This window comes from Phocoena phocoena, chromosome 1, assembly GCF_963924675.1.
Source record: "Phocoena phocoena chromosome 1, mPhoPho1.1, whole genome shotgun sequence".
Taxonomy (NCBI): Eukaryota; Metazoa; Chordata; class Mammalia; order Artiodactyla; family Phocoenidae; genus Phocoena; species Phocoena phocoena.
Window position 1 is genome coordinate 39673551 of NC_089219.1, and position 17634 is coordinate 39691184.

A 17634-nucleotide genomic window follows, 5' to 3' on the forward strand; every position below is an offset into this window, starting at 1 on the left:
CCCTCTGATTGCCTCCCTGATGTGTGTGTATGTGCAGGTATATGCATGCATGTGTGTGCATGTGATATTTGTTGTTTATCAGGCACAATTTTAGACGTTTTACATCAAAATTTCTAATCTTCACAATCTCATAATTATATTCTGCATTTCGTGGAGGAAATAAAAGTAGATCAGAAGGGATAAGCCATTAACCCAAGGTCCGTCAGCATGGTTAAGTCAGGATAAAAACCCAACTCTCTGGATTCAAAAACTATGTTCTTTTCATGAAGCAACCTTTCTTCTCTAGCCTGAGTAAAACCTGGTCTCAAAATCACCTTATTTTTTCTCTTGTTTTTTTTTTTTTTTAATAAACAGGGTACTCCCCTCACTTCTTTTTTCTTTCCTCCATATCATATTTAGTTGAATTTAGAGTTATCCTGAAAATATTATCATCCTGGCTTGGGCAACTTCATTACATGTGTAGTTTCATTACATGTGCCAAAGATATCGTTAGAAAAGTACACATTCTGGCAAGAAAATCTCTAGTGTATTATTCTCACATCAAATCCACCAAGAGCTTTGCACATTAACAGATCAAGAGAAAATCTACAAGTCTTTGTTGCTTTCCCCAGTTATTAAGGCACAAAGACTGGAAAGGTCACTTTTGTAGAAACCCCAGGAGCCTCAAGAAGGCTACAATCTGAGATTGTATCTGGAGACCAGTTGGAAGAAAGATGCCTTCTGAGTTACCACCCTTCCCATTCCATTTACCTCTGAATATAAAGTAAATAAAGGAAATGACCATGGTGATAAAGTCCATCAGAACACACAGGATCAGAGTCATATCTTTCAACTACACGACATCCAACTGGAAATGTGGATCTGAAATGGGGACTGGAAAGAGATGCAAGAATTAAAAGGGTCACAGAGGGAAAGGAGAACTGAATTACAGACAAATAAATTTACTTTTCACATTCCTATTGCTCCATACTTCTGGGCTTATGTGTGGGTGAAGGAGAAATAGGCTGGGTTATGTGGATGACCCTGGAGATGAGTACATTTGGCCTAAGTCTGGAAGAAGGCTTCAAAGGGCAGATACCCATTCTTCCACCCAAGCATCATGACACTTGCTCTGGTTGGCCAGAGTCTGAAGGACAGATAGACACATTATACCTTTATCTTCTTTATGTGGTGCTGTAGCCCCTCAAGGATTCTAGACCTCTTGAGGAGTATGGTGAAATAGAATAGTCTAAGATTAACAGAATCTCTGAGATGAAAGAGATCTTACAATTCTCAAAAGTCATCCTCTTATCTGGAGCAGAAGTCTTCTGTAAAGTATGTTTTCTGGGTGATTATAAAGGTGGAAAACACCCCTAACTCATAATATTGATTAATATGTCTTGTGATGGGAACACCATTGCCAACAGTTAGGGTATCTGTTTCATTACTGGACAGCTATGTCTATTAAGAATTACTTTCTTATATCAACCCTAGTTTGTTTCACTGACATGATTGTTCACTGATTCATACTACCTTGTAGAGAAAGACAATCAAGATGGTGAGGATGAGGAAGCCGAAGTCAGGAGTCTTAAATCCACGTCCTTGAAATAACAGTTGAAATAATTGACAATATTCTTGTTGGAGAAGCGAAAACTCTGAAGTCACCAAGGTTGTTGCCCATATGATATATTCCATATGGTCTTAGACTGTACAAATGGAGGGTAAAGCGTTCACCTAATTAATATCTACTTTCTCCTATAATTTGATATAAATTCTCTGCCCTTAACTAGATCAGAGATCCCTTTTATAAGGGTAATAGCATAATTTTTTTAAAAATAGGAAAATTGCCCTGGGAGTGTGTGCATAAGGATCAGAGAGTGGAGAGTCTGTAAGTCTCTCTCTTGGTCACATACCTCTATTTTTCTCACATTAACATTTAGGAGAACTTCAAACCTCTTCTCATAAAAGATAGAAAATAATTTAAAACAAAATTGAAAGAAAAACTTGGAAGATAGTACAAAGATGCTAAGAGTATTTATTCAGAGGATTGTGTGTGTGTGTGTGTTTAAATCTAAGCTGAGTTTTTAATTTTCTTTCCCTCCTACATGGCTAGGAAGTATAGCTTCTAAGCATGGCTAGAGCTGTCCATGCTTAGAAGGAAAGTTAAGATGATGGTGGAGTGCGAGTGAAGAAAGACATGCCATAAGCTTAGGAGAAAAGGGGAGAAGAATGATGGCAAACACATGTAGCAGATAAGACACCAGAGAGGGAATTGAGACAGAATCCCTAGATTATGCTAATAGTAATGATAGTAACAATAATATCATACATTAGTGTTGTTTGTACTATGTGCGAAGCCAGGCCAGATGACTTTGATATACTGACTAATTTAACCTAAAATAACCTTATGAAGTAGGCATCATCATCAATATTTTAAAGATGAGGAAACTGCAGTTCAGAGACTTAAAATAACTTTCCCAAGTTCACACAGGTAATAGTATTGCCAAGAAGTCTGACTCTAGCCTGGCACTGGCTCTTGGAAATAAATGGTATACATCTCTTGCAGATTGAGTGTCTTCTGCATCTCTTGCAGAATTAAAATGTACAATGCTTGTGGAATTTCCTGGCAATTCATATTTGTTAAATGAATTGATAAGAGATTTCTGAATTGATAAGCCTCAAGAAGGAAAATCAGTCCAGAAAGGCACAGCAAACAGCAAGCTGCCTAAATACGGAAGAAGGTTGCTAAATGAGATAGCTGTAGAGGAAGCAGTACCTTCAGGGGAAAGTCCATTTTAGGTAAAGAGAAGAAAGTTCAGTAGCAATTATAAAAGAGGTTAGTGGATGTGTGTTACCTGCGTAATTACCAGGAGTTGTGAGCAGTGTGGGTGGAGGCTTCTGTGATCAATGACTCAGTTTTAGGTCCTCAAGGTAGAGCAAGCAAAAATAAAATTTTAATTCGTAGATTCATTCTTTTTTTTTTTGGTACGCGGGCCTCTCACTGCTGTGGCCTCTCCCGTTGCGGAGCACAGGCTCCGAAAGCACAGGCTCAGCGGCCATGGCTCACGGGCCCAGCCGTTCCACGGCATGTGGGATCTTCCCGGACCGGGGCACGGGGTCTCAATCACTGCGCCACCAGGGAAGCCCCCGAGATTCTTAAGGATTCCGGGTCTGCTTCAACAATGACAGTGACCTGCAGCCTATTCTTGGGGCTTTCAGTTATATCCAATGGAAGCCTCATAAATCGCTAAATGCCCAGGCTGTATTTCCCTGTAATGATAAATTCCTTTGCACAAGGCTGCTATGACTAAATGTCTCTTTCTTTTTTACTTTATTTTTAGTCTTTTCATAGAGGAACAGTACACTACAGCTGTTGAAATAGAGGGCTAAGGAGTCTAAGTGCCTGGTTGGGGTCCTGGCACCACCACCATTTAACAGTGTGAACAGCTATTCAACTTCTTTGTGTACCAGATTTTATCACAGATAAAATCTAATTCACTGAAAATTAAATATATTAATCTTATAAAATGCATACTGCACATAATAAATATTTAATATATACTAGCTATTATCATAACATCTTGCTCCTTTCCTCCAGCACTGATGGATACGGCATTTAGTCTGCTAACATGGTTAATAAGCAAGACTCAGGTATGGACTTTCTTAGAGTAAAATACAAAAGCACTTTCAGTCGGTCTGGTTTAGGGTATTTTGTCTTTATTTCATAGGAAAAAATTAATAAATAAAATCCTCAGAATTGTTCAGCGCTACTTTGTGACTTCTGCATTGTGATTTTTGGCTATAGCTACAGCTCCAGCTATAATAAAAAAATTACCTTACCTTACTGATCATTGACATGTATACATAATTTCCATGGGGACCTCAAAGATAAAGCTGATGACACATTTTAAAATATGTTGGGTTCAGCTATCCTCAAACTTTCACAATTGCCTTTTCAATTTCACCCTCAAAGAGAGTCAGAGAGTCCGCCTGCCGATGCAGGGGACACGGGTTCGTGACCCAGTCCAGGAAGATCCCACATGCCGTGGAGCAGCTGGGCCCGTAAGCCATGGCCGCTGAGCCTGCGCTTCCAGAGCCTGTGCTCCGCAACGGGAGAGGCCACAACAGTGAGAGGCCCGTGTAACGCAAAAAAAAAAAAAAAAAAGAGAGAGTCAAAGAGGACAGGGATCAGTTTCAGTTGTCCATACAGACCATAAACTTAAGCGAAATATCTGTGGACATATGAATTATTTTGAGAAGAGAACTTTTTTACTTTGCATCAGTCTCTAAAATAGTCTATGACCCCAAAAGTTTAAGATATACTGAATTATTATCTCCTCTAAGATTAAAGTACAGGAAGAATTGGCATATTTTATTAAGTGAAATGATGGCTGGATTTTTGGCAAAGATACAGCTATTACACTGAAAGAAATATGTTCTTTTGCTATGGAGGAGAAGCATCATCAGTTTGTATCATTAAGCCCATAAATTTGGAGGCTGGAATCCAAACTCAATGACATGAGATCCAAAAGTTTATTGTTCATGTAATTCAAACAAATATTTGAGGCACAAGAAGCCCAGGCTTTCTGATAAATAGCCTGTTACTCTTCTTCAGCTAAATGTTTTGCCAGCTACTAAACACTTGGGAAAGGAGATACTTTCATGAAGTTCTCATCTTTCTGGTCCCACATGCCTCTTTTTTTGTGATGCAAATAGATAATGAGGAAGACACTCACACATATTGAAGTCAAGACTACCGGTGTGCCCACTGACCAAGGAGGTATCACATTGCAGGAGCAATCTGAAGGAAAAAAGAGATAATCATCAGTTATTGGTGTGGAGACACTTTGCACTGGGGGAAATGCACCAAGAAAGCAAGTTATATTTTAATGCCATCCCTTTGTATTTATTTAGAATAGGACCAAGGGAAAAAAATATGGCTAAGGCTTAGGACTAGAGGATCCCAAGGATCTAAAGGCTTAGGTCTAAAGCTGTTTGTCACTGGGACAATAAGCAGAGCTGTTTCTAGGATGGGACCAATTTGGGGCTGAGCCTAAACAGACCCAGAGAAAAGCAACTTATCTTTCTTTTTCTCTATCTAGTCCATCAATCAACGTGTCTCATTTGGAGGATGAGACAAAGTTAGGCACTAGTCCTTGTATTGTCTGGGTTCAAAATAGGCTGGAGTAGGATAGGTCTGGAGACGTCTGAACTGCCTAAGAGATCATAAGAGCTCTGAAAGTAAGAATTTCATCAATGGAAGGCTGGTTAGACAGCATTTTGTTTAAAATCTTATTTAGCACACGTCGTGGTGTCACTTGGCTATATAGTCTTTCCATGAAAATAGTCTATGACGGGGGTGCTTACTACCACAGGTCGTGCCCAGTCCTCTGCTGGGGAGTACTATACACAGTCTAACTTAGTGTTTAAAATATGGGATACAAAGACTCATGAGCATCATGGTGGCATAAGATAGCCCTCATTTTTATCTCCCCATCAACAACAAAAATGTGACATCCATGCATAAACAGAAGTACCTCTATAGGATTTGTGGGACACAGCACCATACACCAAGGGACCCGGGAGGGGTCTTGCTCACCTGTGTGTCAGGTAATAAGCAGACAGTATTTGGTACCTGCTCTGGAACATGCAAGAGACTGTGAACTGTGGCTCCTCTCAGCTGTGCTCCTGGAGAATATGCAGAACATTGACCTACCAAAGAGAGAGTCTTTGTGGAAGTCCAGGTTTTCAGGCAGAAAGAGACCTCAGAATAATGTAGTCTTGAAAGATAGAGCTATACCAGAAAGGATCTGTGCATTTGAAGCTTTTAAAAGTGAGCACACTCTCAAATCAAACAGCTATTTTATTGTGTCTTAAAATTTTCCCCCAAATCCTCCAAGTCGATTTCCCCCAATACAACGTAGTTGAGATGGATGAAAACTTTCTCCCTAGGAAGGGTAGGCCACCTGGTGTAACTCTCCCTGCATGTTCTATTTTCCTGATGCCGTGGACTATTAAGTGACCTCCGCTCCGCTGTTTCTGCCCTGTGTAATTAGCACTTTATTTCCTGCCCCTGACGGGGTCACTGGACCATTTAAGGAGTCAAGTAAGAAATATGTGTAAACTGTGTTACATGTTAAATGCTGAATGTTAAAAAGATCTCCCAGTTTGTTGGGAAAGCTATCACCATACCAGAAAAAAAAGGATTTCAATTTGACTGAGGTACACGAAAGCCCAGGCTTTCAGATAAACAGCATTGTCAGAAGCTCCACGGCTAAAGAATATCTAGGACCAAGGAATGATGAAGGGCGTATGTCTAGCATTTGTCCCGAGAGTTTAGAACTTCCTGAGGTAGATGGGCTTGGGAATCAAGGGTCAGGCAGCTTTAGCTCTCCCACCCCCACTTTATATCTCCTGCCCTTCAAACCCACTTACCTTGTAATCTGTAATATAAATCGACAGTGGGCACCACGATAAATGTCAGCAGCAGAACCAGAATTATGACCAGAATCTGTATCCAAATTGTATACCATGGAATACAATGTATACATTGTATCAGAATACAATGTTTCCGATAAATACAGTTTATCGGAAATAGGTTCATCTAAAGCATTCAAGACCTCATGACAGTGGGATATTAGACCTAAGCCAGTTTGGGGAGGCAGTTATAATTGGGTGAGTGAAAAGTGACAAAGGGTCCAGAGTGGGACTGAGCCCAGTGTGATTAGTTTGAGACTGGAGCAAAGGTGAATGAAGGCTTCTCACCCCAATTCTTCCCATCCATTCTGTCTCATGTTCTCCCTAAGGCAGAGCTGGGTTCTTCCTACTAAGCCTCAGACCAACTCAGTCCTTCAGTCCTTTTGTCTAAGCAACCAATATATGCGCAGTTCTGAATTCTCCAATGTATTCACTGGGTCTGGCATTCTTCTTCTTGAATACATTGAGACATACGTTTACATAAGCTTTCCTCCTTTCCTATTCGTGTGAACAAGAACCTGCTTTGGCTTGCTGGTTTGCACATACTGGGCAAAGACACCTATCATTTTGTTTGGGAATCTGATGTCTTTCTTCCCAGAGAAATAAACACAAAAATGTTCTAAAAGTAGTAAACTGCTAAATCTGTTGGGAACTTATTTCTATTATAATAATGTTGAATTGGGATACCCCTCTCAGCATCTGTCCAACATGAATTTCACAGACATTTACAAATGCTAATACATGTACATTTACTCAGCAGTTTCCAAGGCACTCATTTCATTTTATTTCAATCGTTCAAGTATTGATTACTTATTGCTTACCTACTATGTGCCATGCAATATTTGAAGAAACTGGGGTATATTACAACAAAGATCTCTATCTTCATGTTTTAGAAAGGGAGATAGCTAAGTGACAATAAACATAATAAATAAGTTACGTAGCAGGTTAAGAGGTGATACTACGGGCTTCCCTGGTGGCGCAGTGGTTGAGAGTCCGCCTGCCGATGCAGGAGACATGGGTTCGTGCCCCGGTCCGGGAAGATCCCACATGCTGTGGAGTGGCTGGGCCCGTGAGCCATGGCCGCTGAGCCTACGCGTCCGGAGCCTGTTCTCCACAACGGGAGAGGCCACAACAGTGAGAGGCCCGCGTACCGCAAAAAAAAAAAAAAAAAAAAAAAAAAAAAAAAAAAAAGGTGATACTACTATATAAAAAAGAAAAATTAAAAGAGGGTAAGGTGATAGAAAATGCCCGGTGGAGGGGGTGGTAAAGGTTGCATTTTTTCCAAGTTGGTTTGTCAAAGTGGTCCTTACTTACAAGGTGAGACTTGAGTATAGATTTGAAGGAGATAGGTAATTTATTGGAATTATAGCATTCTGGGAAGGGGGAACAACTAGAGCAAAGACCCCAGGCAGGAGCAGTTCTGTCATGGTTGGGGAACAGCAAGGAGTTCTGTGTGACTAGACTAGAGGAGACACAGAGAACATTAGGGGATGAGGTCAGATAGGTAACAGGGGCAGAGATAGTGCAGGACATTGGTGGGGCATTTAACTTTGAATAAAATGGGGAACAATTGCAGGGTCTTGAATAGAGGGTGACATATATCTCATGTTTTAAATGGATCCTCCTATCCATGTGTTGAGAATATACCATAGTGGACAAGAGAAGTAGTAGGGAGAACTTTTCAGCTGCTATTGCCAATGTTCAGACCATGGGTGATGGTGTCTCAGACTTGGAGGGCAGCAAAGGTGGTAAGAAGTGGTGAGACTCTGGGTATATTTTAAAGGTAAAGCTAGTATTATCTCTCGACACGTGTGATGTAGGAAATAAGAGAAAGATGGGAGTCAAGGATGACTTCAAGGATTTTTTTCTGAGAAAATAAAAATAAGAAGTGTGACTGGGAAGGCAGTAAATCACACAAGTTGACAGCTGATTAAGAGTTTAGTGTTTGATTGAGGATATTTACTAGACTTCCACACTGAGATGTTGAGTTTAGAGATGAGACTAGAGTTTGGGAGAGAGGTCTGGGTAGAAGATATCATTCGAGGAATTCTTATCATATTGATTTTATGTAAAGCCTTGAGATAGAATTAAGTCACAATAGAGAAAAAAGACTCAAAGACTATGCCCTGGGAAACTCATATATCAAGAAGGCGGAGCAAAAAAGATGAAGTAGCAGAAGAGAATAAGAAAGAAGACAAGCAAGATGGTGAACAAAGCCAAGAGAATATAATATCCTGAAAACCAAGTGAAGAAAGTATATTAATTTTTCTCTTTAGTTTATAAATTTGATGACAATGGCCATCATTTGAAGAACAAACACACAGATCTCACCTGATAGGACAATACTTGTTCCTTCCTCTTGATCAGTTACAGGGTTCGAAGGTAGCAAGTGACATTCCCATAGGAGCTCCATCTTAGAAGAAGGGTCATCTTCAGATTGAACGATTTGTCAGTATCCTGTGAGTGAAATTTTGATGAAGGTAGAATGATCTCTCCTCTGCTGTCTCTCCATTCCATTTGAGGTTGCGGGAACCAGCCTCTTGAATTGCACTCCATTAAAAGACCTTTGGTATTAGGAGGATGTGCAAGAATCTGCGTTTCCAGACTTGTAGCTGGTTGGAAAGAAAGGGGAAAACGATATTTAGGTGAAGGGAAGCCCCCTTCTTCTACTTTAAACCTATGCCCTTAGATACACTGATAGTCAAGCGCTGTGGGGCTCTGATTGCTTCTACAAGCTAATCAAAAGGGAAAAAGGCTAAGCCAGACTGAAGGGTTATGATATCCAAATTAACAACCTGGTCCTAAAAAGTCAGGAGAGGAAATGCCTGTTTGTTTCATTTATTCACTTAGTCAAAAAAATTTATTGATTATTTACTAAATCTAGGAGACTGGGCTAGGTCCATGGACGTAATGATGAACAAAAACAATCAAGATCTCAGTCCTCATAGAATTTATAGTGTAACATTTTTTCTTGTATCTTCATCGTTCATCACATATGAGCTACCATAATTTATTAATAAGCAGTAAATAGCATAAAGGCAAATTTGCAACTTTAATTGAAACTTTAATTTAGGTGCTCTTTGAATGAAACAGGTAACACACTACTATTATCAAAATAAAGCAGTAGATATCAGTTTAGAGAAAATAAACAAGTTTTTGAAAATTTTCAGGACATTGCTGGGGATGTTAAGAATTGCCTAATGCGTGGGCAAAGAAAGAATGAGTAGAGATTTAAAGAGTTCCTCTAGAGCAGCTCTGTCTGATAAAAGTTTCTGCAGTGATGGAAATATTCCATATCTGTGCTGTCCATTTAGTAGCTTTTTGCAACGTGAGACTTTAGCACCTAATATATGGTCAGTGATCCCTTATTGGCCTTTTGGCTAAGATCAAGATGTGGTCAGTGAGACTAAAGAACTAAATTTTCAATTTTACTTAATTTTTTTACTTTAAATTTTGCCTAATTTTAATTTTATTTAATTTAAATATAAATGTAAGTAGCCACATGTGGCTAGTGGCTATCATATTGAATAGCTTAGCTCTAGGCAATACAGATGAATGTCACAATAACTAATGAAAATGTTAAATGTGAATGGGCCTAGGTCCCTACCCTTGTGCCCTCACATTTGGAAGCCTTTCAGTTTACTCCAAGTCCTCCATCTTGCCACCATTTCTTTGTTATTCAGAAAACTAAGACTGAGGTGATATTGGAGAACACAGAAGATTACAGATGAAGGCTTTCTGAACTAGATTTAAGAACTAGTAGTCAGCAAATTGAGTCAGGGAGAAATGGGAATAAGAATGATCATTAAGGAGACAGTTGTAAAGATTTAGGTGGTTTATAGAGTCAAGTTTTACTAAAGTGTTGTCAAAAATAATTGAAAAAAATAGTAACAAATCCTGAAAGGATTCTGTTGATACTTTAAAGATCTAACAGTGCACATGGACCTGGGAAAACAGACAGTTCTTGCCGATAAAGGTAATATGTGCACAGACACAATTTGCATTCTTAATCCTACACTCTTCCCCATTTAAAGACTAAATGCATGAATTTGAACTTGCTAACCAAACCCTGTAATACGAAATGGTCAGAAACACTAAGAATATTCCTAATACTCAGCCTCAGATGGATTGAGAATCATGGATGCATAGAAGCCTCAGAGGGATCCATCCTTACCTGTGACCTTCACTTCTCTGATGGCCTCATCACAGAAATCACCACCTTTGAAGAAACAGTGGTACCACCCATCAGCAGCAGCATTCACATTAAGGATCCTGAGGGTCACCTTACCCTCTCCAGTGGCTTCTTTCAGGAGCTCTGTCCACTCCACATACTTGGAGATGGTTTCTCCATACAAGTTTTTACCATTCCAGTACAGGTGAACAGGTTTTGTGTAGTGGTTCTAGGACCAGCATATTTCCATGTGTTCTGCACTCTGTGGTGGGGACAGCTGGCTCCTGAACTCAGCTTTTCCACCTAGTGGAGCCAAGATTGGCCCCTGAATGCCATTCACTGTGAACTGCTCTGTGAAGGAAGACAGTAACCAAAAGGTGAGAGTATGAACCAGGAGTCACTGTGTATTGGATTCATATATGTACATGATGAGTTCCTAACTTTCTAGGTATCAATGGGTTCTTAACATTCCTTCCAAATACCACCTATAGGACTGCCTTACCTTTTTAGTATCTTTCTAGAGACTCGCAAAATTTCCCTTTTATTTAATTCTCTTTAAATAGGATTAAGATAGAAATTTCAAGAAAATAAAGAGACCAATTAAAAAAGGGATATTCCATCAGGCTCAGTCCTTAATAAAGATCTCTGCACTCACTAAGTGCCTAATCAAATAATGTAGACTGACTGATTTGCACAGGCAAATAAAGTTTTCTCTAAAAAATATGTGTGATCATTACTCTTGCCTTTTCTCTTAACCTCAGGCCAACCACCAACCATTTTTATTTCGACTGAAAAAATCCATACTGACCCTGACATCTGATATATTTCTCTTTTCATCCCTTTAAAACTCAAAAATTTATTCCTGGGTAAGGCTTTTTTATTTTTTAAAATTTTATTGGAGTATAGTTGATTTATGATTTTGTATTAGTTTCAGGTGTACAGCAAAGTGAATCAGTTATACATATACTTGTATCCACTCTTTTTTAGATTCTTTTCTCGTATAGGTCATTATAGAGTATTGAGTAGAGTTCCCTGTGCTATACAGTAGGTCCTTATTACTTATCTATTTTATACATAGCAGTGTGTATATGTCAATCCCAATCTCCCAATTTATCCCTAACCCCTCTTTCCCCCTGGTAACCATAAGTTTGTTTTCTACATCTGTGACTCTATTTCTGTTTTGTAAATAAGTTCATTTGTACCATTTTTTTTAGATTCCATATATAAGCGACATCATAGGATATTGTCTTTCTGTCTGACTTATTTCACTCAGTATGACAATCTCCAGGTCCATCCAAGTTGCTGATAAAGGCATTATTTCATTATTTTTTTATGGCTGAGTAATATTCCATTGTATATATGTACCACATCTTCTTTATCCACTCTTCTGTCGATAGACATTTAGGTTGCTTCCATGTCTTGGCTATTGTAAATAGTGCTGCCATGACCTTCGGGTGCATGTGGTTTTTCAAATTATAGTTTTCTCTGGATATAATCCCAGGAGTGGGACTGCTGGATCATATGGTAGTTCTATATTTAGTTTTTTAAGGAATCTCCATACTGTTCTCCATAGTGGTTTTACCAATTTACCTTCCCACCAACAGTGTAGGAGGGTCCCGCTTTCTCCACGCCCTCTCCAGCATTAATTGTTTGTAGATTTTTTGATAACGCCCATTCTGACTTGTGTGAGGTGATACTCCATTATAATTTTGATTTACATTTCTCTAACAATTAGTGACGTTAAGCATTTTTTCATGTGTCTTTTGACCGGCTGTATGGGTAGGGCTTTTTTAAAAAAAAAGATGTTTTCTCTGTATCCCTTAAAGGATTATATTTCACTTTAACAGATTATGTAGGATTTCATTGTGGGGAATTCTGCTCCATCTAGACTATGCTCTCTCACACTTTTGGTGGGGGATTGTAATCTATGGACTCAGAGAAAAATAAAAGTTTACTAAGTTATTAATTTATTTCTTCCAAATGAGTTTCTTAGATTTTTTTCCCCAGAGTAGAAAGCCACATACCATACAACTCATTGAAGGAGAAAATATGACTTGGATGTATGGTAAACCTTTATGTGATAAGGAACAAAATATATTTATTCATGTAAACATTTTAAATTTATTTCTTTGTAATTATGCAGTATTACAGATTCATACTGAAATACTTTAAAATACAGAATTATTTAAATGAGGAAAGTAAAAGTGTCCACAATTTGCATGATAGAGGAATAGTGCTCACATTTGGACACACATCATCCAATAACAGAGTAGGGAGGAAAGTAAAGACAAGTTCAGATACCGCTAAGATTGCAATAATTGCTAAAACACAAGGAGCACTTACAATGTGCATGGCAATATTCTAAGCGTGAAAATTTTAAGTAAATGAAAAATGATATACCATGTTCGTAAATGGGAAGAATCATTTCTTTAAAAGTTTCAAATCTTTCTCCCCCGATAAATTATAATTTCAGGATAGTTCCAATATCCCAATAGTTTTTTTTTCCATAAATTGACAAATTGACACAAATCAATGTCAATGTGCAAAGGCTGAAGAATTGCCAAGACACAACTGAGGGAGAGGGAGAGAAGGAGGATGCATAAGAATAAGGAATATGGAAGCAGAATGAACAAGGGGAAGAAGAAGAGAAAATATAATGGAGGCTGAATACATAAAAGATCTTTAATATAAATTGAACCTTTTAGGGGCTTCCCTGGTGGCACAGTGGTTGAGAGTCCACCTGACGATGCAGGGGACACGGGTTCATGCCCCGGTCCGGGAAGATCCCACATGCCGCGGAGTGGCTGGGCCCGTGAGCCATGGCCGCTGAGCCTGCGCGTCTGGAGCCTGTGCTCTGCAACGGGAGAGGCCACAACAGGGAGAGGCCCGCGTACTGCAAAAAAAAAAAAAAAAAAAAATTGAACCTTTTTTTTCTAATTAGGATTGTTAATATAAGGTATTAAATCAATTTTTTTAGCAGTGAAGTTTAGCAGTTTGAAGATTAGTGTAATGTAGTAATTGTTAAATATTACTTTAAACAAGTTTTTGAATTTGGTTTAATAATATTTTATTTAATAGCTTTAATTTTACACCCGTAGTGAAATTTATCTTTCTTAAGAATTCATTTGTCAGATTGTGATATCAGAATTATATAGTCAATGTGATATCGTCTAAAATCCTTCCTACTTTTATTTATACTCTTGAGATCCTCACAAAGCGTGAAAACTGTAAAATTTTGAAAAGTGCAACAATAAATCTAGATTCTGAGTTGCTTTGAGATAGTTATTCAACAAGTATTTTTCCCTTTTACAAACTCAATTGGACATTGACATTAAATGGTTTTCTATATTTTCTTGAGCAAAATTTGGTAAATATCCTTTTTTGTTTTTACATAAAACTGTCCAATTTACTAACATTACCTCATTTAATAAAACACCTTTTTACTGATCAGTCATGATTAACTTTTTGAGAATATATCAATCTTAAGCTTCCTTTGTTGAGGGTGAATTCTCTTATTTTTCCTGAAGATGCCTTAATTTTGTACTTTACCAGAATTGTAGTTCATCAGTCTGTTTCCCTTAAGAAATATGATATATGGTTTCCATTGCTGCTGTTAAGAAAACTGCTACCACTCTGATAGCTGTTCCTTCATTGATAAACATTCTTCCTCTCAGACAGCTTTTAAGATTTATTGCACTTTAGTTGTAATGAATCTATGTATGAATTTATGTTTCTTTTTCTAGCTTAAGCTTGATAGTGCTTTTTGAATTGGATAATTCTCATCTTTCTTCAAGTATAGAAAATTCTCACCAAATAAATGTTTAATTTTATTACTTCTCTTATTCACTATATGCTCTTATAAAATGTTATGTTCCACACAACAACTCTCAGCTCTCTTGGGTATTACCAGCAGATGTCTTAAACCACCACCGCCTGCTCCTACGGGTGTCCCCATGTTAAAATAATTCATTTATTGTTTTGCCTTTCTGATACAACTGGGCTACCACAGATGTTCTTTCAGTTTAGAGAGTCAGAAATTCTCAAAGTTGACAGTTCCTGACTAGAATAAGGTGTGGGAATAGGACACATGCCAGACCTTCACATTTTTGTCCCCACCTCACTCATTGAGGGGAGGATGCAGACATAGTTGAAACTCTAGGACTCCCTGTTTCCCCCACATTAAGGCCTTCTTGTCTCTCCCAATGCCTCCTGTTATATCGCCACTTGAAAAAGACCACCAAATAAATTTAGGTTTTCTCATCCTTGAGGCCAGAAGAGTCTCAGTACCAATGTGTCAACTAATTAATTGATTGATTAATCAATTAACATATAAAATATTAAAAATTATTTTGTATGTGGAAAGGAATACTATTTTAGGTGTAAACTGTTTAATCCCCATTTTATGACATGTTTGTATAATAATATTTGAAAATAATTTGAGCTATTTGAACACTGCCAATGAAGTTCATTTTATTCCCTTAAACAATTAAACTTTAATATGGCAAAACACTGATTATTTTGAATGTGTTTTAAGTGCATTATGTAACAAATAAAATAGAATGATTACAAGCTAATTACCACAGTTACCTTTATATCTATTATAAAATAATAATAATTTCATCATTATTTTCTACTCATTTTTATATCTAGCTGGATATATAATTTGATACATTTTAAGGTTACATAATACATATTTTCATAAATTTTCAGGTTTATAACAATCTTACAGGAAACAAAGAAAAAAACGAAAAATTATTCTCAAAGATATAATGGAAAATATTAGAGCATTTTCTATTAAGAACAACTGTAAAGCAAGGGTAACTCAGTGTGGAAATTTGAGGTCATCAAATAAAAATATCTTTGAACTATTTCATAAGACAAAACATGTTTTGTTTGTTTTGTTTTCTATAGACTTTTATAGAAAAAATATTTTTTTAAAAAAGTTACTGAGCATGGAATAGTTCTATGAGATAGAAAAATGTATAAATATTATCATTTTTGGAAAATCTGAATTTGGCTCATGAGAAGAGAGCTCAATGAAACAGTTTGTAATTTCAAATACATAGAGGAATTTAGTTTATGACAAAGATGAAATTTGGTATCAGTACAGAAAGATAGATTATTTAATAAATGGAAGGACAACTGGGTATTTTTTGGAAAAAAAAAAGTTAGATTTCTGTCTAAATCCTTATAATAGAAATCATTTTGTATAGATTAATTTGCAAATAGAAAAAGTAGCTGTATAACTTGGAACATGGCCTAGAAAACTCTTTCTAAGCAAACACACCAGCTGGAAAACATGAATAGAAGAAATATTGAATTATGCAACAGAAAAATAAGTAAATAAATTGAATTATAAAGGTCAATAAAGGGTATAACAGGTCAAGTATTAATTCATTAAATTAAAATTTTAATTCATAAAAATAAAAAAAGTCTGGTCTGGAAAAGCTTTTTTTTTTTTTTAAATCTGCAAAAGCTTTTGTTATGAGAAAGGAAAGATAAATTACAGGCTGAGAAAAAATATTTACAAAAGATATATCAGATAAAGGATTTGTATCCAAAATACAGTAGTCCCCCCTTATCTGCAAGGGATACATTCCAGGAACCCAGTGAATTCCTGAATCCACAGATAGTACTGAACCCTATATATACTATGTTTTCTCCTATACATACATACCTATGACAGAGTTTAATTTATAAATTAGCCACAGTAAGGGAACGTCCAAATTGCCAACATTTCTACTTTTGTGCTTTGGGGTCATTATTAAGTAAAATAAGGGTTACTTGAACACAAGCAGTGAGATACTGTGACAGTCATTCTGATAACCAAGATGTCTACTAAGTAACTAAGGAGTGGGATACCCTGGATGAAGGAATGATTCACATCCTGGGTGGGACAGAGCAGGACAGCATGAGAGTTCATCAACCTACTCAGAATGGCTCCCAATTTAAAAATTATGAATTATTTCTGGAATTTTCCATTTAATTTTTTCAGACAATGATTGATCTTGGGTAACTGACACTGCAGAAAGCAAAACCACGGTTGGGGATGGGGACTACTAAATACAAAGTTTCTCAGAACTTAACAATAAAAAAACCCCAATATAAAAATGGATAGAACATCTGAGCAGACACTTCACCACAGAAGATATATGGATGGCAAACAAACACAGGAAACGGAACTCAACATCACGTGTCATTAGGAATTGCAAACTAAAGCAATGAGATATTACCAAAAGGCTATTAGAATGGCTGAAATTCAAAACACTGACAGCATCAAATGCTGACAAAGATGTGGAGCAAAAGAAACGCTCATTCATTGCTGGTGAGAATGCGAAATGCTAAGCCACGTAGGAAAACAGTTTGGCAGTTTCTTACAAAGCTAAATATGTGCTTACTCTATGTTCTAGCGATCAGGCTTCTAGGTATAACACAAATGAGTTGAAAACTACATCCACACAAAAACCTGAACATAAATGTTCCCAGCATCTTTATTCATAATTGCTCCCAATTTGGAAGCAACCAATATGTCCTGTGGTACATTTAGACAATGGAATATTATTCAGTGATAGAAAGAAATGAGCCATCAAGCCACGAAGAGACATGCAGGAACGTTAAATGCATATTGCTAAGTAAAGAGGCCAGTCTGAAGAGGTTATGTACTATATGATCCCAATTATATGACATTCTGGAAAAGGCAAAATTATGGAAACAGTGAAAAGAGCAGTGGTTGCTAGGGGTTTATGAAGAGGGAGGGAGGAATACGTGGAGCATAGGGTATTGTTAAAGTGGTAAAGTGGTTCTGTATGATTCAGAAATGGTAGAAACATGGCATTATGCATGTATTAATGTAGTAAATTTGAGGATTTCAGGGCTGATCAAGGAAAAAGATATGACCAAGAGGTGGTGATAACACACAAGAAGCCTTTATTTGAGCAGCACTTTGACAGGGTTTTGCGGGTGGCAGTCCCTACAGTATGAGACCATTTGGAGGCACAGGGAACACC

At 37.4% G+C, this 17634-nt stretch overlaps 1 protein-coding gene across 1 annotated transcript; it reads right to left on the bottom strand.

The window, feature by feature from the left end:
- Window positions 1-637: 637 nt before the first annotated feature.
- On the bottom strand, window positions 638-10991 carry LOC136126792 (putative selection and upkeep of intraepithelial T-cells protein 1 homolog; the record flags this gene model as incomplete). Its single annotated transcript, XM_065882241.1, is given in 6 exon segments — window positions 638-873; window positions 4673-4780; window positions 6415-6516; window positions 8779-8835; window positions 8838-9068; window positions 10631-10991. Coding segments are annotated over 6 exon segments (1095 nt in total), but the record flags the coding sequence as incomplete, so codon positions are not given.
- Between the last annotated feature and the right edge of the window lie 6643 nt (window positions 10992-17634).